General features: G+C 48.0%; 2 protein-coding genes across 2 annotated transcripts; one reads left to right on the top strand and one right to left on the bottom strand.

Moving 5' to 3' along the window:
- Positions 1 to 907: 907 nt before the first annotated feature.
- Positions 908 to 11,269, top strand: CRYBA2 (crystallin beta A2). Its single transcript, XM_084829372.1, has 4 exons — positions 908 to 1,065; positions 3,776 to 3,917; positions 9,503 to 9,645; positions 11,122 to 11,269. Exons 1-4 carry the CDS (start codon positions 908 to 910, stop codon positions 11,267 to 11,269), a joined length of 591 nt encoding a protein of 196 aa, XP_084685498.1.
- Positions 1,721 to 7,135, bottom strand: LOC146358217 (uncharacterized). Its single transcript, XM_084829358.1, has 3 exons — positions 7,098 to 7,135; positions 6,582 to 6,701; positions 1,721 to 2,763 (listed from the first exon to the last, which is right to left on the bottom strand). Exons 1-3 carry the CDS (start codon positions 7,121 to 7,123, stop codon positions 2,280 to 2,282), a joined length of 630 nt encoding a protein of 209 aa, XP_084685484.1. The 5' UTR covers positions 7,124 to 7,135; the 3' UTR covers positions 1,721 to 2,279.
- Positions 11,270 to 23,118: the final 11,849 nt, after the last annotated feature.

The following is a 23,118-nucleotide window of genomic DNA, read 5'->3' as shown; positions in this document are numbered from 1 at the left end:
ATTAACACAAGTGTGCATTTGCAAACTAACGAAACTGCAGAACCCGCCCCCCAAGGTTAAAAAAAAATGGTCTGCAATTCTGTGTGACTCAGGATAAGGTGGTCTGCTATGAAATCTGCAGGTGGATTCATAGAAATCCAAGCTCATTTGAATCTGTTGTGGATTTCTCCTGCATCCCTAGACTTGGCTCAGCTTAGGGAAAAAAACAATTGCCCAAGACAAAATCCAAATTCCTCCACCCCAGTACTAAAAGTGTAATAATAAATTAAATCTCTGGCAAGTTGCTTCCCTTTGATGTGATGCCCCAAACCTGCTGCCTGGGGTGAGCTGCCTCTCCCTGTCCAATGGTATGGGCAGCCCTGCTGCTGGTGTGTGTGTCTGTTGTGTGAGTTGAACTCCAGGGTAGGTAATCAGTCCAGCAGGACACCCATTTTCCCATCTGTGACCTGGACTTGGACACCATTCACATGAACCCAGTCTCTGTGGTCGGCAAGAACAGGGTAGTGCTCCACTGTATGGGCTGGCCAGGGAAAAAGTGACAGTAGAAGGAAATGATAAAATGGGGTAAGAATGGATGGAAAGGAACATCACAGTCTCTTCCCCACTCCAAGCTATAAATCTACCACATAGCCGTGCAATCCTGCTCTGCGTCTAATTTATCTTCCCCAGTCCTCTGCCTCCCAGATGTGCCCCCTAAGCTACTGCCTGCCTCTCCTCCATGACTTCTTTTTTCAGCAGCTTTGTATGATGCTTGCTGGTGCTACTCCTTCATCACCATCAACAGTAGCTGATAGGATGCACTCTGGCCACGCTGCATTATGTGGGCAACTCAGAAGGGGCAAGGCCTGACCCCCTGCCAGCCACTCCCTAAAAACCCTATTACATTTCCACAGTAGAAGAGCTGTCTATGACCAGCCAGCACATGGAGACCCTGGGCCAATTCAAGATCACCGTCTGGGAGGAAGAAAACTTCCAGGGGAAGCGCTGCGAGTTCCTGATGGAGTGCCCCAGCATCATGGAACGAGGCTTCCGCAAGATTCGCTCCATCAAAGTGGAAAGTGGCCCGTGAGTGCTTCTGTACCCCCACAGTGACTGTTGGCAACCTCCTGAGCCCTGGACTCCCCCTAGCACAGCCTCCTCTGCATAACCTACCCTGAGTGGCTGAGCAGCTTCACAGGATACAGATACAGATATAGAGGAATTCGTTGCAGAGGGTCTGCAAACTTTAAAAGTTGACTGAATTAACCAAAAGCTTGACTTGATTTGTCAGTGGGGGAAACTGTTAATTGCTGAAGACAAATTTTAATTGGTGGGTCCGAGACAGAAGGACATGTTGGTCTAAGTCCAAAGTTACGTGAGCAGACGTCTGCTTATGCAACAGGAGTTTCCCTTCCCTCCTCCCCTCTGCAGTCCCAAACCCACACACCCCAAATATGCTCTGGAGGATCCTCAGCCCTCTGAAGCAGATTGGGGGGGCACAAGAGGCTGCAGTGGGGAGGGGAAATTTGGTCTGCTAGTGGTGTCCATTCCGCTGGCTGAAGGACATTGTTGGATACAACCCATTCATTTTTTAAGCCCTTTTAGCACCAAAGTATTACAGTAATAAGGACAGCAATAGATAGAGAGAACCTCTTCTTCTAACCTTGCTTTTAAAAATTGAATTCTAAGATACCTGACTCTGTCTTCCATATCCTCAAAAAGGCACCAGTCTTGAGGTTATGGAAGCAAGCATGCATATTTATTTAAATATAACAGATTAATCACTGGCATTTTGATTAATTAATGAAGCTACAATGTTCAGTCACTGGAGAGCTGAAAGACATGAGCCAGAGGATATGATCCAGACATCCCTTGAGAAAACAGGGGACCCATTTATTAAGCAATTGAATGGTAGGCTGCAAGGCAGGGGTGTTGAACTTCTTTCAGCCCGAGGGCCAAATTCCATTTCAGAGAAGCTCTCAGGGGTCGCATTCCAGTGGTGGGTGGGGCCAAAGGCAGAAGGGGCGGAGCCAAAATACCAGCATATTCCAACTTACTGCCAGTAGCTGAGTTTTAGGAGAGGCATTTCGACCTTTCAGTATGGGAAAAACTACACGAAAGTCAGAACGTCAAACAATAGGTGGTCGGGTAGAACTCCAAAGGGCCAGGTTGGGTCCTCAGATGGGCCGCTTTGGACCCAAGGCCTAAGGTTCTGCATCACTGCTGCAAGACCATGAAGTATATTCTGTTTGTTGAATTTTGTTTCCAGTTATGTTGTGCGCATGTACTCTATATTATTTTCAGAAGCAGTCATAAAAAAAAAATGCATAGACCCTTGCGTAGAGTTGCGTAGTCTTGGGGAGGGGCCAGTGGCAGAGCACAGGCTTCGCACCTAGAAGGTCCCAGGTCCAATCCCTGAGACGCCTCCGATGAAGCAGGGTCAGGAAGCAGGTGAGTTGGAAGACTTCTGCCTGAGCCCCTGAAGAGCTGCTGCCCCTCAGAAGAAAGAACTCGGAGCTGAACGGTTCGATCATTTCATTCAGTATAAGACAAGCTCGTAGGCAGTGCTGTCTCTTGCATTTCTGGGGGCCCTTGCTTGGGCTAAACACCCTCAGTGGGCCCTCTCCCACTGTGAGTCTCCTCCTCACCGCCATTGCCCCCAGCTGCTGTTGCTCCTCCTCCTCTCTCTCATCATCGCTGCCGCTTGCTGGCTTGACAGGCAGCGAGCCAGGGAGCGAGGAGGCCGCGGCACCTCCTGCTCCCCCTCCTCGCCACCACCGTTGCCTGGGCCAGAGTGAGAGGCAGGTGAACAAGCAGGTTGCCATGGGGAAGAGGAAGGGCCACTCCAGGGGGCTCTTGCCAGTGGACCCCTCCTGGGGTGTGGGCCCTTGGCAGGTGCCAACCATGCCTACCTTTGACACCAGCCCTGTTCATAGGTTGACAATAACAAAAATGAGTGGAGAAGGGAGAATTCCTCCCCCCCCCCCGCAAACCATGTGACTATTTCTATCACAGTGCTACAGCAGAGGAAGTCTATGAACCTAGTGGGATTTCCCCTTCTATTTAACTCTTGAAGATAAAGAACACTTTGCAAAGAGAGCAATTTTGTGTTGCTCTCAGTGTGGCAACGTGGCTGTGTGTCTATGAAGGGGAGGCACAGCAAGTGCCCACTACATTGAACTATATGTGCGAAGTGGGCTTGAAAAGAAACAGAAGCAGGCCTGGAGAATCCATCAAAAAGTACTGTATGAGGGATGGAAGAGAAAGGGGGTGGGGAGGCACGCCACATGGGATTTTGCCAGTCTTTTGCCCATAACCTTTCACAGGAAATTATTATGGTCTGGTAAAAAAAGGTAAAGGTAAAGGTGTCCCCAACCAGTCGTGTCCGACTCTAGGGTGCGGTGCTCATCCCCGTTTCTAAGCCGAAGAGCCAGCGCTGTCCGAAGACGCTTCCATGGTCATGTGGCCGGCATGACTGAACACCGAGGTGCACGGAACGCTGTTACCTTTCCCGCCGAGGCGGTACCTATTTATCTACTTGCAATGTCTTGCTTTCGAACTGTGAGGTTGGCAGGAGCTGGGCCTGAAGACGGGAGCTCACTCCGTCACGTGGCACCCGGGTCTCGAACTGCTGTCCTGCTGACCTTCCAGTCTGCAGTTCAGCGTCTTAACCACTAAGCCACCGCGGCCCTATTATGGTCTGAGCAACATTCAATTTTGATTTAAGAATCTGAAGTTACCACTATTCATGCCTTCTCTCTCTCTCTCTCCCCCCCCCCCGCCACCCGGCTTACAGCTGGGTGGGGTTCGAGTACCCTGAATACCAAGGACAACAATTCATTCTGGAGAAAGGGGACTACCCTCGATGGGAGGCCTGGAGTGGGAACAGTGGCTACAGGACTGAGCACCTGCTCTCTTTCCGGACTATCAAGTGTGCTGTGAGTTTAGGGTACCTCCTCTGCTTTTTTAAAAGACCTGAAAGGGACCCACTCCCAGACATGGGATGAAAGACCTGTAAGGGACCCACTCCCAGACAGGGGACAGCTCCCTCCCGATCTCCCTCCCGAGAGCACAAAGTCAAAGCGAAACAAAAAAGGGTCTGGTGGGGTTGTCAGGCAAGGGGAAGCCCAAAGGGAGGTGGGCAGCAGGCAAATACCGTATTTCATTGCTCAAGGACCCCCTCTTTGAAAAACGCTCTAACAAAAACCACATCCAGAATTTGCTAATGTCATTTGCTACTGCTAATAAATTATGTGGAAGTGTGGGAGGAGAGTTGTCGAGGACAAAGGTGGTTAACATGAAATTGCCAGAGGGAATGACATTAACAAAGCTGAAATAAAATTAGCAGGCATTCTGACAAGCTGACATCCTACAGATGCATAATAGGTGAAGGTGATATCTTTTAACAGAGGAACTGCTGTTGGTACAGGAGTAAGCGAGCTTTTGAGTTATACAGAGCTCTTCATCAGAACTCTTTAAGTCAGGGGTTGGGAACCTCTTTCAGCCTGAGAGCTAAATTCAGTTTTGCAGAAGCTTTCAGGAGCCCATGGTGGGCGGGCCCAAAGGCAAAAGGGGTGGAGACAAAAATTACCAGCATACTATATCTTAAAGCTGTTGTTGCCAGTAACTAAGACTTAGGAGAGGCATTTTAACCTTGTAGAAGTGGGGTGGGTGGGAAATCGCACAAAAGCCGGGAAACCACCAGATGATTGGTGGATGTGGGAAAGGGGGCAGGGCCAGGGGAAGGGGTGGGGCCATCTGGGGAACCGCAGAGGGCCAGGTTGGGCCCCCAGGCCTCAGGTTCCCCACCCCAGCTTTACGTCACTAAAAATTTATGTAAAACTGAATACCCTGCACATGCCTGTCACTCTAGTAAACAGATGCTACTCTTCTGTCTTTTTCAAATTTTCTGATAGCCATGGACCAATAATGTAGCAAGCATGCAGCAGTGCAAATGTAAAATTCTGCTCACTATTGCAGGGGGGCGGGCGGAGGAGACTGCATTCAGAAGGACAAAAGGAAAGAAGAGCTTGGAGAAAGTGTAGCAAACTCATCTTTTGCATCCTCGAAGAGCGTAAAGGTGCATATTCTAGGGCAGCCTTCCTCAGCCTCCCCCACCCAATGTGTTAGATTACAACCCCCATCATCCCCACCCAGGAGGCCATTAGCCATGTCGGCTAGAGATGTTGGGAGTTGTAGCCCAATACATCTGGAGGGTACCAGGTTGGGGAAGGCTGCTTTAGATTTTGACCGGGCAACCCTGGGATGGAGGAGATACCCACAAGCAATGAATTAACTATATAGTGGAAAGCACAGAGTCAAATCTGGGTACATAATTTCATGACCTTTCACAAATGAGGGTGGCTGCAGGAAGGGGGAACTATCAAAATAAATACTTATTTCAGCTAGAATTCCCAGGTCCAGATAGCGAGAGGGCTCTTGTTATAGCTGAATGGCAGCCAAAGTGCCACCCAGTTTGGTTTTTCCCCATCATAGTACCGCAGTGACAAGAGACTCTTCCCCTCTGTGCATCTCTTAAAGGTACAGAAGCCCCCTCACGGGGTCTTAAAGGTACAGAAGCCCCCTTACAGCCCCCTAGATCTGGCAACCCTCATCTGAACAAATCAAATTGCTAGATTAGGGTCGCCACCTTCTGCTTTAGAGGCAGACCATATTTCTTTAAGAGTCAGTGCTGTAGAACAACTCACTCAAAAAACCCTTTCCTGGCTACCACCAGGCTGTGTTTGAGATGGAGAAAGACTTGTGGGATTGGAGAATTTAGATCTCCCCCCCACCCGCCCCTGCTACAAGTGCTGTGCACTGGGGTATAGGCCATTAATCTGCACTTACACAGGCCACTAGAGAGCATGTCCAGCTCAGAAGGCTAGATAAAGATTAGATAATAGTCCCATAAAGAGGGGCATAGTATATGATGCTCTTGTACATACATGCACACATACACTGCAACCTCAGTTTGTAAATAGTCCTAAATTGAATCATATGGATGGAACCTTTTAGACCAGGGGTGGGGAGAAGTTAGATTAGGAACTACCAGTAGTTCTCTGAGTGATTGGCAGTAGATCAACAAGGATTTCCAACTGCCAATGGTTTAACAATCCTGCCAACAAAAGGCTTTTCCCCTGCTTCTAAATTAGGATGCCAAAATCAAGAAATCATGTGGGGAAACAACAGTAGATTTGAGTGTAAAAAGATCTATCTGCAAACTCCAATTCTGGTACTGAAAACAAATTCCTGGGCTGAGCATGTGATCAGCACCCCTTGTTCCACAATTATATGTCTGCCTCCCTGAGCCAATATTATATACCTGGCTCCAGTTGGTGGACCTCTGGGTTCTAGTGAAAAACAAAGTAGATCCTGCAAGTCTAAAGTCTGCCCACCCATTTTAGACAAAAAGTGCCCCAGCCATAAGCAGAGTGGGACGATGTTGGTCAAAGGGTATATCCTCCAGATGCTAGGTACTGAAGGGGATCATAGCAAGCTGCCTTACTGAGTCAAACCATTGATTCATCTAGTCCAGTATTGTCAACATCAACTGGCAGCGGCTCTCCAGGGTTTCAGACATTACTCTTTTCCAGCCCTACCTGGAGATGCTGGGAAATGAACCCAGGACCTTCTTCATGAAAAGCAGGTGCTCTACCACTGAGCTGCAATCCTTCCTCTCCAGCCCTTGGGGAGAAATCACGAATTCATGGCAGTCCAGTCTTGGAGAGAAAAGGGAGACAGTGGTAACTTTGGCACTTGGTCTTTGACTGAAGGAGTAACCTCAACATAGAAGCAAAACAAGCAAACCATGGGTGAACCAGCATGTATTAAATAGGCAGAAGCTGCCACATGCAAACGAGTAAGCAATGTTGGGAGGGGTCCTTTTTTAGTGTTAAGAGGGGCTGGTCAAGATGTGGGAAAGAGGGCAATCGGAAGGGAGTTTTGCAAGGCCACCTGGACAGAATATACAGCCCCCATTGCAAAGAGGCTCTACAGTCAGGATGGCCTATCGCTCCATCTCAAGAGCGGCTGCTTCTCTTCCTAACTGGGGTTTAAAATCTCTGCACGTCCCCATCTCTGGGCTTTAATAACAACCAGTCAGATTACGTACTCACTTTAATAAAGGGGTGCGAGATATCATCTCATTCCTGGCTGGCAGGATCACTTGGCGGAGTGCAGGCAGGAAGGAGGGAGAGGATGCCGCTGTGCCCAGTTTCAGAGTTAACCCCTTGAGACCACAGGACACCGGCAGTCTACAAATCCTCAGGGATAATTTTTCTTTTCTTTTCTGCTTGCTGGGGATCACATTGTCAGACACCTACAAGAACGCCCCCCCATCCCCGACATTTGACAGCCATCCACATTCACCAGCATACAAAATGAGAGACAATAGCCAAGCAAGCTGTGCAATAAAGACCAGACTCAGTGGGCACACAGGGTGACCAGAGGCAAAGGATAATAGGACTCTTGTGCCATTGTTGTTGTTAAATTAGTTATTTATATAGTGTCATCACTGTATGGTGATGACACCGTATGGACATGGTGTTTTTACAATCAGGGTTTTAAAAGCCTCCATTGGTGCCTGGGGAGCATTTTCAGGAGGGGGGAGTGTGTTTTGTGTGTGTGTGTCTGAACAAACATGTTGGAGGGCTACATGACAGTAGCGGGGTGGCTCTGCCCACTTTGGAATGTGGCCCCCAACCACTGTGGGCATGCAGCCCCTGATGTGCTTCCCTGGAGCCAATCTGGCCCTTCTCTGAAAAAGGTTCCCCACCCGTATTATGTCACTGCCAATATAGTTGGGGGAATTTGGGCTAGTGCATCATCTTCTTGTGCAGTTCCGAAAAGCTGAAATGTGCTCTTCTAAGCAAAGGCTCAAGAGCCCCTGTGCTCCTTAGCATTGGTGACATGCTACATCCATCAGCCAATGGGACAGCAAAATAGAGGGAAGTGGAGAGAGAACAAAGGAGAAGGAAAGGAGAGCTGAAAGGGAAGGAGGATAACAGTGGAGAAACAGCAAATGCTGCTGTTTAGCTTCTAAGAACATATCTCAAACACACACACACATTGTCTGTAGGGCTTTAAAGGTCTGCCCAGGCCTCTAGTCCATCCATCTTTTCATATCCCTATATGTATCGTTATGACAGCCAGTGTGGTGTAGTGGTTAGAGTGTTGGACTGGGACTCAGGTGATCTGGGTTCTGGCCCCCTCTCAGCCATGAAGCCCACTAGGTTACTCTGGGCCAGTCACTGACTCTCAGCCTAACCTACCTCCCAGGGTTGTTGTGAGGATAAAATAGAGAGGAGAGGAAGACCATGTAAGCCACCTTAGGTTCCTTGCAAGAGATAAAAAGGTGAGATATAAATGTAACAATAAACAAATTTACTGGGACCCTCTTCTTTCTCAACCCAATGGGGAGTTCATGGCTTCATTCACTCGCCCCACTGCCCATTCCTGGTAAAAGACAGCAAGCGTAGGATTGTCAGCTCAAAATTCCAGAAATGTAGGGACACTCAGGTGCCATGATGTTCTGTGAGGTACAGGCGTTATATCAGCCTTCTACAACCTGGTGCCCTCCGGATGTCTTGAATTATAGCAGCTGGTTGGGGATGATGGGAGTTATAGCCCAACACATCTGGAGGGCATCAGGTTGGGGAAGACTATGTGATGTGTGGAGTTGCACAGTTACACAAAATGACCACATACAGAGGCTGACTACCTCTAATTCCCAGCTGGCAAGGACAAAAAACCTGGCTATAATTTCATGCTTCATTGATGAGCTTGTAGAACAGGGGTAGGTAGCTTGTGGGCCTCCTGGTGTTTTGGCCTACAGTTCCCTTCACCACTCACCACTGGCTATGCTGGCTGATGGGAGTTGCAGGCCAAAACATTGGGAAGGACACAACTTGCCTGCCCTTGTTCTAGAAGCACCTGGCTTGCCCACTGTTAGAATGCCAGACTAAGTGGACCTTGCTATGAGATCTGACCTAGCAAAGCAATTCTAACATTTTGTTCTGAAAAGGGGGCAACCCTTTCTAACAGGGGGGAATCCCTTAAATGAAGGACATCAGCTAGGCCAGCATTCCCCAACCTGGTGCCCTCCAGATGTTTTGGACTTCAACTCCCATCAGCCCCAGCCACATGGCCAATGGGCAGGAATGCTGGGAGTTGTGGTGCAAAACATTGGAGGGCACTAAGCCAAGGAAAGCTGGGTTAAGTTAACACGAGAGTGAGAAAAGAGGATTGTAAAGAAAAACAAGTCAAGTGATCCATGCTACCCCATCCTTAAAAATTAGAATGGGTGGAGGAGGGATCAGGGTGGTGGCCCATCATGTACATGATTGTCTGGAGATGCATGCCAGGATATTTCAAGATGGGAGGAGAGAGATCAATGCACACAAGTTCAAGACAGGGAGCCTGAGGGGTGGTTAGGGGAAGCTTAGCTAAGAGATGGGAATGAGTGAGTTTTGCCTGTGATGGTACTAGCCTGAATCATCCTCCACCTTGCCCTCTCCTACAGAACCACAGTGACAGCAAAGTGACCCTGTACGAGGCAGAGAACTTCCAAGGACGCAAGTTTGAGCTCAGCGATGACTACCCATCCCTGCAGGCCATGGGCTGGGGCAACAAAGAGGTGGCCTCCATCAAGGTCAACTCTGGAGCGTAAGTGATGTCTCCTGGGCTGGGGACAAGTTGGAAGCACCCTGCGCCACTGAGTTCTGTGTTGGCATGCTCCCATACTTCATTCCTACCTTTACAAGGATACTGATAAAGCACCGCTGGCTGAACCACGAGCAACCTTGGGATGGCCACAGCTGCCGCTATTAATGGTTTATACAGCACCATCAACATACACGGTGCTTCTCAAAGTACAATAAGCAGCAACAAAAAAAGCGAGGAGTTTCCAATCTACATCTTGCCAGTTAGGAGGGCAATAGAGGAGAAGGCAAGGCAAAGGGGACAAACAGCTGAGAGAGGAGAGGGTGGGAAAGACAAGGGAAGATGGTGAGGAAAGGCAGTGAGTGCATATGGGAAAGGTGGTTTTTGAGGAGAAATTTGAAGGGAGAGAAAAGACATGGCAGTGGCACCCCAGAGATGTTCAGGTAGAGAGGGAGTTTCAGGCAGCAAAGGAGAATCATGTGGCCAAGGGTACCAAGGGTTGGAGGAGGAGTGAAGGTCATGGATAGAGAGAGTTGGGGAAATAAGGGCAGAAGGCTGCCCTCATTGGGCAAGGCTGTGGAGATCTTTAGAAGTAAAGCCAAAGAGCCATGCTGGTTGGGGATGATGGGAGTTGGTTGGAGATGATGGGATTCCCAACACATTTGGGGGCAGCAGGTTGGGGCAGGCTGAAGAAGAGATTGTGCTTCATGCTCCTTTTCCACTTACCCCTGTCTCCTTGATGCTCAAGGAGTTCTTCCTGAAACTCTTTAGGGTACCTTTTGCTCAAGGAAGTGGGAGTTGTCGGGGAGTGTCCTGGAATAATTACAGCAGCAGCCCTAGATTAGCCTTCCCCAACCTGATGCCTTCCAGATGTTCTGGACTTCAACTCCCATCAGCCCCAGCCAGCATGGCCAATGATCTAGAATGCTGGGCACTGTAGTCCAAAACACCTGGAGGGAACCAAGTTGGAGAAGGCTGCCCTAGACTTCCTAGCACTGAACCTGCTGCACAATTTTCTCCAGGGCTTCAAGTTCCTTCACTAGAGTTGGGCTGGAGAGAGGAAAATCATTTTTAAGAGTTTTGAAAGTGGTATGAGAGAGGTTTCATCTCTCACCACGTATGCATGTATTTCTTTTTGTCCTAATGTTGCCTATGGCCAAACAGGTTTTGCAATGTTTGTTTAAAAAAAAACAAGGAAAACCCTACAATGCAGTCACTTCTGGCTGCAGTGTGCATGTGTGACTACAACCACCACATGGGCAGGGTTGAAACATCAATGATCGAAGCTCCTGATCTCTTTCCCAGTTGTGGCCTATCTCTTTTGAGACTGGTTGACTAATACAGGTGCTGGAAGACTGGGCACCCAAAAGCTTGGTTAAGTAGCAGTGGGGCACCCCACTATCCCCTTCCCAATGGAGAATATGTACGGGGGGGGGCTGAGAGTGCCTGTCTTGCCAATGTTCTGCTTTATGTCCACAGGTGGGTGGCATATCAGTACCCAGGCTATCGGGGCTACCAATATGTCCTGGAGAGGGACAGACAGAATGGTGAATACAAGAAGTACAGCGAATACAGCACCCAGGCGCATACCAACCAGATCCAGTCCATCCGCCGTGTCCAGCACTGAGCCAGGTCTTAGCAGCAGCAATACTGGCTCTCCTGCACTCCCCCCCCCCAACCTGCCTCTGTGTCCAAGGGCCAACCAAGCAGTAGACCTGCACCCAGCCAATAAAAAGCATTTACCACACCCATCCTTTTTTTTGTCCATCTATCAGTGAAAGCTTTGTGTTTTGGGCCACTACCTGGGGAACAACTGAGAAATCCAAGAATGCCAGGCAGAGCTCACTGTATCCTACACAGATTGCCCATGTTTTATTGGTTTATTACCTTTATATCCTGCCTTTTCCTCCAAGGAGCCCAAGGCAACATACATGACTCTCCTGCTCTCCATTTTATCTCAGAACACCCCTGTGAGGTAGGTTAGGCTGAGAGTCAGTGACTGGCCCAAAGCCATCCAGTGACCTTCTTGGACAGGTGGGGGCCTTGAACCAAGATCTCCCCAGTCCCAGTCTAATACTCTAACCACTATACCACTCTGTAGCTCAACAAAGCACTAAAGGTCCATTTTTAAAGCCTCAATAGGGCACAGGGAATTATTTTCCTTTGAAATTGTGAGGAGACTGATGAACTAGGGCTAGTGATAGGATTGCCAACTGACCAGGAAGAAATGGCCTGGCCCGATCTTGTGCTTTGAACAGCAGCTTAATATTCAGAAACCAGCCAATGATTTTGGCATGGAGATAAGCCTTATCAGCTAATGTCTGCACACCAAGTTAGCTGTTAATGGCACTGCTACTGTGGCCTGTTGAAAAGTTGGCAACTCTAATTGGCAGTCCTTAAATGAAGATAGGATTGTTTCTGGCTTTCTTGCACAGGTTGGGAATGGGAAGACATGGCCCTTTGAATCCTAGAGATGGAAACAGAGAGGCTTTCCCTCAGCTACTCAGAATACAGAAAGGAATCATCAGGTTTTGGTACAACACAGCCAGCCCACATTCATTCCATTACAAAGGGGTAGGAGCCAAAGGGTTAAGCCAGGTGCTAACAGAACCCATGCATGTTAACATATTGTTTCTAGGTTAAATGTCCCATGACCAGTGATGCAGGAAATAGTACAAAAAAGGCTACATACCAACTGTACAGTGGGCAAGATTAAGGCAGACTTAGGGTTGCCAACTCTCCAAACACTATCACATGCCAACCTGGCCTGGTTTTCTGCCTTTGACGTGCAGAAGTCAGCAGGTGAGGGCTTTTCACCTGCTAAAGTCTGTGCGACAAGCTGCAATTAAAGGCACAGCTACAGAAGCTGGTGGAAAAGTGAGTAATCCCAAGGGGGAAATTTAAGAAAGACTGAAACTGAAATAGGCTCCCACTCTTCAGGCCAAGAGAAATATCAGTCTATAAGTCACTGGCAACCACTAGCATGCTGGGCTGCAACAGACTGCTGTGGGCTTGTTAAAATATCGTGGGTCATTTTTGGACACCACAGTGAGCCTATCAAAGCTAAAGCAGGCTCTCAAGGACTGCATGTTGGAAAGCACACAATCCTGACCTAGAAGACCTTATCGCTAACCCCAGATGTGTGGGGGCACTGGAGTTACATGGGAAGATGGGAAATGCACTCTGCAGATGCTCAGAAGCATTCATTTCATCCCTTCATTTGTTCCAGGACTACACCGATTAGCTGTATTTGTGTAACTAGGATTCAGTGGTCTTGAACTGGAAACCCTGGAGTTAGTAGTCATTTTTCTTGCATATCACATGTCGGTTAGCCACTTGTTCTCAAGAGCAGACTGAGTCCCTGTAGGCTGTGGCCCAGCCTTCCCCAGCTTGCTGCCCCCCAGTTGTTTTGGACTTCAATTCCCATCATCCCCAGCCAGCAATGATCGATGACTGGGAATGCTACCAGTTGTTGAGTAGTTCAGCAGCATCTGGAGGGCATTATGTGAGGGAAGGCTGCTGTAGCCTATGAAAGCTCACGCCATCCCGCCCACGTTAGCTCCAGAGGTGCTCTGGAGTCTGCGCCATTTTTGCGGCAGAGTGGAAGAAGCGAAACGCAGGCCAGGCCCCTGGTGGGAAGATCTCGCCTGCGCTGGAAGAGCTTGGAAGCGCGTGGGCCACTTCCCCTCCCCCAGCATCTGTTAATGTGTGACTTGGCAAGCCTCGCGTAAACTAGTCCTGCGAACCCAGCATCTTTGAACTGACTTGACCTTGCTTGGAGTCCCTCCCTGCAGCGAGACGCTGCGGGCTCCACCCCCTAGATTCAGCCACGCAGTCACATCCGCCCCGGAATCCGGCACTGTCCCGGGCAACTTCCGTTTGCAGTGGGCAACCCCAGCACGAGGACACCGAGCCCAGAAACAGAGTGTGCCCTCCCTCTCGCCACCTATTGGTGGTGATCGATCTATTGGACCGGCTTTTTCAGCAGTGGAGCTGCTTCACAGTAGAACTCCCCCTGCCTGGACCCATTGCACTAGATAACCGAGGGGAGGGGAGGGGGAAAGAGACATTAATTCCCATCAAGCACCTGCCCCTGTCGCCTAAACAGGAAAGGGCCTGAGCACAGTAAAACTTCAGGGCTCATCCTGCAGAATTAATCACAAGGGGGCATCCCACGTTTCTCTAAACTGAGGTAATCAGCCCGACCTTAGATGCAAATAGTGCCTTGGGGGAGGGAGGTACGTCTGCTGGTTTTCCAGGAGCAATACTTTCACACAAATGCATTCTCACTGGTCAGACATACCACTAAGCTGTCATGATTGATCTAGTCTTTCCTCTGGGGTGACGGAGTACCAAGCCAGGGGAGACAATCCTTCCACAAACAGTGTTTTGAACCACATGATTATTCCTGGGGAACCTGTTATCTCTGTCCAGCTCACTAGCTCTACATACTGATTCACATGGGCATGCAAGATATAGGCACAGATCACCTTGCTCCCCACCCCAAAAGAGGGGGTCCTGTTCATCCAATGTTAATAAGACAACTGCTATAGTTTGCAGGATATATAGTAATGACATGATGCACTCTTAAAATACACTGCATTTGTGCCGTTTCACCTTGAATGTACCCAAGAGAAAGGCATGGAACCCTGCTGAATTCCCCCTTTCTTTGACGTCTGAAATGCCATGCCTATGGTCATATTTCCAAGCATTCTTTCAGCCTTCAGCTATTCTTAAAGCCTAATTTAGCTCAGGCAATACTTGCTGCCTGTCCAAGTATGCCATGCAAATATACTCAGAAAACCTGGGTTCCTATGTTGTATAGACATAACCTGAAGACAGGGCTTATATTCCTATAGCTGTTCTGTAATTATGGACTTTGGACTGTATCAGATACTTTGGCTTTGGGGAGAAACTCCTCCAGCCAACTACTTCATGGCTCGAGGATTCTGAGCTCCATTCCTACTTGGAGAGTTGCCATTCTTCCTTTCCCTGTCCCCAGCCCCCGTCAGCAGGTCTGTGCCTTTAACACCTAGAAACAGAAATTTCACATTGAAGTTTCCCCCTTCCATCATGCAACTAGGAAATGGCACTGGTTGAATTTCTGCCTGCCATGTATTTATTAAAAGCCCAAGAACACAGCCTGAATACATCCACAATCCTATGTACCTCTCTCCCCTTTCTCTCACTGTCTAACACTACACCTTATGGAAAGCTTAGTAATTCCCCCAGCCAACCTCACCAAGGAAGTAAGAAAATGATCTGAACTGGCAAATAGCAAGCTTCCCACTTAAACTTTAAAGGGTGCACATCTTTGGGGTTGAAAAGGTTGTGCACCCCTGATTTAAACCAACAGTTACCCCCCCCCCAAAGTGGACAGTCTGTTGCTCCAATAGCATTTTATAGTAAAACGCTGGGGGGGGGGGAGATTGTTAGTTTTTTTTTTAATTATTTTTTACAAAGCTCTCCACAAATCAGTTCTGAAAGAATGCAGGAGGTCAACAGAGTGAAGACTAGAATGCAAGGATTTGACAGCAGCATTGTGGGAATTCTCTGTAAAAAGGAAGTGAACAGGACCAGCTCTAGATTTGAGGGGCCCTTGGCAAAGCACCTTCTGGTGGGCATCTTTCTACATTTGTGGACCCCTTTGATGGGCTTACCTGGCAGTGGATGGCAGCAGTGGCACATTGATCACCACTGGGGAATCCCTGTGGGAGTCTGGGAGCCACCATTTACATTTTCCACAATGCCATGGCGCAATGCTAAGTCGGAATCGGAATCTTAAAGAGATAAACCCAAGACCGATATTCTATTCCCTGTACTGCTATCTTCAGGCCTTATCACATATTATTTCTGAGCCCAAATGGTACAGCAAAGTTGAGTACCAAAAACATAATAAATGCCATGGTGATTATTACAATCCAATAAGATATAAGCACTTTAGGGCGCAATCCTATGCATGTTTAGACAGGAAAAAGTCCTACAACTCCTAGCATGCCCCATCCAGTGTAGGACTGCACCTTTAAAGTCCCCTTGATTTTAATGGGAGAGTTTTAAGCATATGCTTGATTCTTCCACGGAAGTTACTTGAGACTTAAAACTGCTTAACTTTGGCTTGATCATGCCCTATGTAATTAAGTCACCACCACGATGAGTTCAAAGTTTTCAGAGGTGTTGTATCTCTGGTCTTTAGGTTTAGCCTGTACTGACAGCCCGTGGCCTTAGAGGGGGAGGGGGAGAGCTCGCGCGGGCGCGCCCCCCCCCCACACCGCACCCTCGTGTGTGTGTTTTAAACTCAAGTCTCATGGGATAACCACATTTTCTGAGAAGGTTCCTGTGCCATGAACAGCAGCACACAGCAGAAATTCAGCAAGTTTTCGGACATTGTGGTGTAGAGGTAGTGATTGATTCCCTCGGGTTTCTATTTGCCATGCGGTGGTTGAAAAAACCTAAAGCATGGAAGCCCTGCCAAAAAAACCCGGTGGCAGCCACAAACGTTTGCAATACGGCTTGGCAGGCACACTCCATACTGTGGGCTGCTCCTTTGCACTTTCCCTCGGCCCTGTCCCCAATAAGGAAGTGCTCGCCGCAGGCCTCTCCCCTTGCGCAAACATTCCTCCGCACAGAGAGCGTCCCACCGGAGCTCCGCGGTCCATCCTCCCTGGCTTTCGCAAGCAGGTAGTAGTACACCTGAGGCTTTCCCTGCTAGGGCCACGTCAGCTTCTGCCCTGAGCAGGCCCACACAGGTGAGTGGGAACAAAACTGGAGGGAGTGGGCGGTTGTTGGGTTGCAGTGAACATCTGCTCCAGAGCCCTGATGAAGGAGAAAAGGGAGCGAGGTTTTGTGAAGCTGACATGTCTTGTTTTAAGGGAAAGAAAACTTTTTGCAGCAGGTCAGCGTCTGAGCACAAGACAGATTGCTGTTTAACGCTGCTGGTGAGAATGGGCGGATCAGCCTGGGGCAAAGACGCTTCCCTTTTCATTAGGGAGCACTCACGATCAGGGTGGTTAAAGGACTGATTGATTCTTCCCCCTCTCCTCCATTGTTTGGATGCGTTCATAAAGGTAAAATGGGGATTCAGACCCATATATTATCACCTGCAAGTGCAGAATCCGGGAGTGGTGGCTATTATGGTTTGAATGGCACAAACGGAATACACCTGTGTGAGCTTGTATATTTTGTAGTTTCCCTTTTCTACACCAGGACAGTCTAGGCCAGGCTTCCTCAATCCAACGCCCTCCAGATGTGCTGGACTACAATGCTCACCATCCACAGCTGGCTGTGAATGATGGGGGTGTAGTCCAACACATCTGGAAGGTGCAGGGTTGAGGAAGGCTGGTCTAGAATAACTCTTCACACACACACACACACACACGAACCTGGTCAATCTGTTCCCCCTTCTCCCCCATCCAAGCCTTCAGGCCTGTCCCAACTGCTCCTCAGTCCTAAATTGCCATCCAGTTGGTCTCCCAGACCAGGTGAAGTTGCAATTTGCAAGTAGCAACTAAATAGTTTGCCAGTGGGTGGGAGAGTGTGTTTTTCACATGCATAGAATGGCTGGGAGGTTAGCACTTAAGGCTGCTGTAAGAAGAGAGACAGGGATGTGCAATGGCTGGAGTATGGGGTATGGAAGAGTCTGGCTCCAGATCTTGATCAGCCATGAGGCTCACCGGGCAAGTCTCTGTCTAAGTTATCTCTGGGGATTTGGGTGAGGATACAAATAGAAAAGAAGTAGTCAGGTAACCTACCCATGCAATGGCTTGTTTATTTGTTTATTTATTACATGTTTGAATTTACCCAGTAATATGCATTCACTGGGAGAACAGTTAAAAGAATAAAATATAATGCAAATAGTTAATACAAGACAAGACAAATATTTAGAATTGCTATATTTTAATTGTGATATATAAATGTAAGTGTCAGAGTCTATGTATATTTGCCTGTGGGAAATCACATCATCTGAGCAGGAGGCCTGTTTCCTAATCCCAAAAATGTTGGGGCTGACTACAGTTCTTTACTGACAAAAGGAATGTACTCCCCATATATTGAGGCACCCTGTTTATCATTGCTTAACATGTTCCAGGGCTGTTTGGATATCATGGAATTTCATGCTTGTGCTATGCAAGTGTGGGACATGGTTTCAGATTGAGGATTATCAGCTTTCTTTTTTTAAGGACAAGTTTCTAGCCCTTATGGCTGCAGATTGTGTGGGCAACATCTGGCAAGAGTCTTAGAAGTTAGATGAAGCACTGAGTGGGATTTCTAGTGGTAAAGGAGCTCCTTCACTCTCCCCAGGACCAGCAGATGCAGAATCCAGATATTAAAAAAATAAACAAATATATGCAAATGTGATTATACATGATATGTAGAATTCAGCTTTTCTTGGTGCAAAGTGTATGCTAACTTACCTTGATGTAGGGTGTTTTTTTTTTAAAGTGTATACAGCCCTGCACTTTTAGAATGGGATAGTACATATGTCTTCCTAGCCCTCCTTCTTCCCCTGTTCCCTATCCAACCAGTGTACCTCAGTGCAAATGGTCAATAGATTCAAGTTGCTGTGTTTTCCCTTTAGCCTCTTTGACATTTGGACTCAGTAGGGCAGCTGTCCCCAACCTGATTTCCCTCCAGATATTCTGGACTACAACTCCCAGCATTCCTGACAATTGGCTGTGGTGGCTGGGGCTGATGGGAATTAAAGTCCAAAACATCTGAAGGGTACCAGGTTGGAGGAGGTTGCAGTAGGGCAACTGGGACCCTTTTGAGCTTCAGACAGATCTTGGTGAAGCACTGACTCAGCAAGCCAAACTGTTGTCTCCATGCAGGGGAGGGAGGCTCTTGCAACTAACACACATCTCTTTTGCTTGCTTAGATGCTGCTTTGCTTCATCTGTCTCCAGAGACCACATGGGAAGAGTCTTTGAATCAAGAACTCAATTCCAGCAGCACTGCTAATCTGTGCCCCATACCTGCCTGTGCTGGGCTTGTTTTCAGTTGCCTGCGGCTGATTAATAGGACTCAGGCAGCTAAAGCAAGTCTGGGGCATGAAAGGAGAACCAGCAGAACTACCACCGCCCCATTTGTAAAAGATAAGGAGGAACAGCACTTGGGCCAGGCAATGGAGCAGGACATATAGGAGGCAGGGCGGAGCTCTGGAACATGATGGGCCCTGGGGAATCACACACAAAAATAGGGCATCGGGCTATGTCTTTCATGGGTATCCTATTTTCCAATAGGAACTGTAGGGGTTATCCCATTTCCTTCTGACTGTTGGATATCTTGTGCTTAAAATTAGATGCTGCAGCAGAGCTGACCATCTCTCACCAGGAAGACTCAAGGGTGCCACCTATCTTCTCAAACAGATGATGGATGACCTGGAAACATGGTCACTTTACATCGTTCTGGGGAGAAGTGGGTTTCCACATGTGCCAAAAGAGGCTTGAATGAGAGGGAGAGAGAATGAGAATAGGATCCAGGGAGGTTCTCATTCAACTCCCCACCCCCATCCCACCTAATCCTAATATTGAAAAAGGCATATAGGGAAGGGATGGGTTCCTTGAATGGGTTCCCTGTGATAGCAACAACAGATAAGAAAACTTTAGAATACCACTAACATTGTCTATAGATGTTTGAATGCTTAACCTCGCACACTCCCAAATGTTTACTTTTCCATTAGAGTTCACAAACCACCTGTGTTTAATTTATAGGAGAAGTAGTTGAGCCAGTCAGCCTGCCTGTGCAAGAAATCCAGCCTCCAGGCTCTCTCTTTCACTCTTTATGTGTATGAGGGAGACCTGGGGTGAAAGCAGAGCACTCTGCACATGTTCAGAGGCATTCCACTTTCTAACCAGCTTACATGTGCAGAGAATCACCTCAGTTAACAAAGGGCATGAACATCTGGAGTTCCAGAATTTGGAACAGGTGGTGGGGTCCCATATCAGCAAGCCCCTGTCTGGGAGGATATTAGAGGAAGCCATACAAAAGAAATAGTCCTCTTCCCCCCCATGTCTTTTTTGCGGATGACCCATGGCTTCTACCAAAGGCTACTAGCAAGGGACAAGCACACATTACTGCAAACAACTAAGACAGGGGTGGGCAACTTGAGGCCCTCCAGATGTTTTGGCCTACAACTCCTAAGAAGCCCTAGATGGCATAGCCAATTGAGAGGCATGATGGGAGTTGTAGACCAGAACATCTGGAAAGCCACAAGTTGCCAACCCCAGCACTAATTCCACATGTGGGAGGAGGAAAGGAACCACTTGCCTTTGACATTCAAAGTATGCAAGGTAGTCTCCAGTTGGTACAATATCAAATCCCATCCACAGCAAGCATCAACCATCTGTTCCAATGAAAACCCTCTGAAATAGAAACTGTTTGGCTAACTGCATCAACCAGGTGACATTTGAACACTTCTTAGTGACAATACTTATGTGGTTGAATGGAAGAACCGTGGCTGATGGGCCTTGAATTATAAAGTCTTCCCATTCCCACCTCCCACTCCCATAGCAGCAGCCTGCCCCAAAGCTACCCAGGCTTTCTGTGGCATCAAACATTCTAAGACAATGGCTGACAACAGAGCTGTGATTTCCCTACATTACATAGGCCTCATTGTGACATCAGAGAAGATCAGCTGCCAAATAGCCATGGGTAGGCAAAGGCATAGCTTAATGGCATAGCAGCAGCAGCAGGAGCATCTATCTTAGATTGCACCAAACACCATATAAAGTTAAGCATCTGTTTTTAAGTCTGGAGATGGGCGTGTGTCCGTCCATGTACAATAACAAGGCCTATTATGAAAGCAACAAGATCTATCGCTGTTTTCTGAGACTGACAAAAGTAATAATCCAGGTGGCCCAGACAAGGAAGGGAAGGCAGTTGTTTTCTCTCCCTCACCCCATCTTATTTCAGCTTTTGCACAAAAACACAGGTCACATGGAGCTTTATTGCTGCCTCCTGCTCCCTTGACAGGAAAATGCACCAGTGTTTTCCCACAAGTGTCCACTAGATGTCTCTGTGCTGTGTACAGGTGTGGACAAGAGATAGAGCCCAGTGAACAAGGTGGAACTCAAGCAGGTAGAACCACCGTTGTGCGTATGCTTGCATACATGTGATGATTATTCACAAGTACTTTGTCAAATAAAGATTTATTTTTAAAGACAGCCTGTGCTTCTATATGCTAACAAGGGAACAGGATAAAGGCTCTGCAGAATTTGTCTGGACAATTGCTTTAGCCACATTGGGGTAGACCCTACGGCTGCCTTCCTCCATCAGGTGCCATCCAGACACATTTGATTACAGCCCCCATCATCCCAGTCAGAATGATGGGAGTTGTAGTTCAACACATCTGGATGGCCCAGGTTAGGAAAGGCTGCCCTTGGCTGAACCTTCCCAGGAGCAATGCTATTTCACCACCATCACCCAAATCTGGGATAGTCACCTCACTCTGCCTCATAGCACGGCCAGCCTGTAGCAATCCCCAGCAGGGGAACCATGCTGATTAGCTCTGATGGCCCTGCATTTCAAAGCGCTTCTCTTTAAGGAAGAAGTATCCAAAGACAAGGGGATAGCACCACACCTGTTCACGCAAGGACCCTTGCTTTGTTGTTGTTGCTGCATATTCCTGAAATAGAAAGTCTTGTGGCTGACACAGAACTCAGTGAAACTCAATGCTGTGAGGTAGTGGGGTGCTGGGGGGGGGATGCTAACATATAGAACTTCTTGGAAGACCTGGATTTAAATTGGGGGTGGGTGACCTTTTTGACTCAAGGGCCAAAAAGTGGGAAAGTGGTTGGGGCAAAGGATAGGGCCAAAAGCAAAAGTGAGCCCAGAGCAATGAGTAGTTGGGAACACCCCCTTTCTCTCTCTCTCTCTCTTTCCTCCCCTTCATTCATTCATTCCTCTCTCACACATCCATCTATCTACACAAATCCTTTACTGCCTGCCCCACAATGATCCTAATGCAGTCAAAAAGCAGCACAAAACAGCAGTTTCTGGAAAATGGAGGGCAATCTCAGAGAACAGTCCGGCCTTCCCCAACCCAGTGCCGTCCAGATGTGTTAGACTACAAGTCCCATAATCTTCAAACCAGCATGGTCAATGGTTAGGAATGCTGGGAGTTGTTGTCCTATACATCTGGAGGGCACCAGGTTGGGGGAAGGCTGGAATAGTCACAAATGATCCTTATCCTCTTTCCTGTAAGTTGTGAGAGGACACCAGAAACCCCTGGAGGAAGAGAGTTCAAGAGTGAATTATGCCTCTCTGTTAGGGAAACACAAAGGGAATGTGTGTGTGTGGGGGGGGGGTTGTCCAGAGTGTGGCATGGCGGCTAGGGCAGACTTCCCTAACCTGGTGCCCTCCAGGTGTTTTAGACTTCAGCTCCCATCAGCCCCTGCCAGCATGACCAATGGTCAGGAATAATGGGAGATGTGGACCAAACTATCTGGTGTGCACCAGGTTGGGGAAGGCTGGGGAGAATCAGGTTGGAATCCCCACTCAGCCACAAAGTTCACCTTGGATCCCTGTTTCTCAGCCTAACCTACCTCACAGGGTTGTTGTGAAGATAATAAGTGGGAAGAATGATGTCCACTGCCTTGAGCTCTCTGGAGGAAAGGCAGGATGTAAACAGACAATATGACTATTAATACTAACAATAATGCTCAATGGTGCTTGAGACTGCAGCATTAGAAGGCAATCCTATGTGTGTTTACTTGTGTTCGGTGCGGTTTACCACTGTAGCTCACTGGTAGACCACAAGCCTTGCATGCAAAGGTTCTCTGGTTCAAGCGAGATAGGGCTGGGAAAACTCCTGCCTGAGACCTTGGCTAGCCATCATAGCTGCTGCCACAGAGTATAGACCAGGGGTAGGGAACCTTTCTGTGAACCACCCAGAGTATTGGGTGGTGATGAAATGAAATAAAATAAATAATTCTCTAGCTAAGCGTGTTCAGGGCTGCAGCCTCAATGCATTTGCAATGTTGGGGTTGGGGTTGGGGTGGGGAGATAGTGTAGTGATTCAGAGCGTGAAACAGGAGCAGGAAGATCCCATTTCAAATCTCAGACACTGCATTGGACAAACTATTTCACCTCAGCACCCTACCACAACTGTAATATAGGGGATGATGGTAGCGGAGGTCTACCTTACACAGGTGCTGCAAGGAATGCTGAGATCAAGATGCACTCACTAATCTTACATAGACTAGGGTCCACTTCATCAGACGTATGAAGAGTTGTCTTCTGTTAGCGATGGATGGATGGATGGATGGATGGAGAGATAGATAAATAGATAGATATGCACATATGTACAGGGGTATAGAGAAAAATGTAAACAGTGAGATCAAAAGGCCATGAAATGCAAGAGGTCCCATTTCTGTGCACAGCACAAGTTAAGTACATCATGACATGCCACAGATCACCTTCTTGCATGTTATTGTCTTTGGGATCCAACGATTACCTCCCCCCCTCCCCGCTCTAGTGTTATTAT

This window comes from Heloderma suspectum, chromosome 1 (assembly GCF_057233095.1).
Source record: "Heloderma suspectum isolate Gila_16-S chromosome 1, 16-S_ref, whole genome shotgun sequence".
NCBI lineage: Eukaryota > Metazoa > Chordata > Lepidosauria > Squamata > Helodermatidae > Heloderma > Heloderma suspectum.
This window is presented reverse-complemented; position numbering and strand designations above follow the sequence as displayed.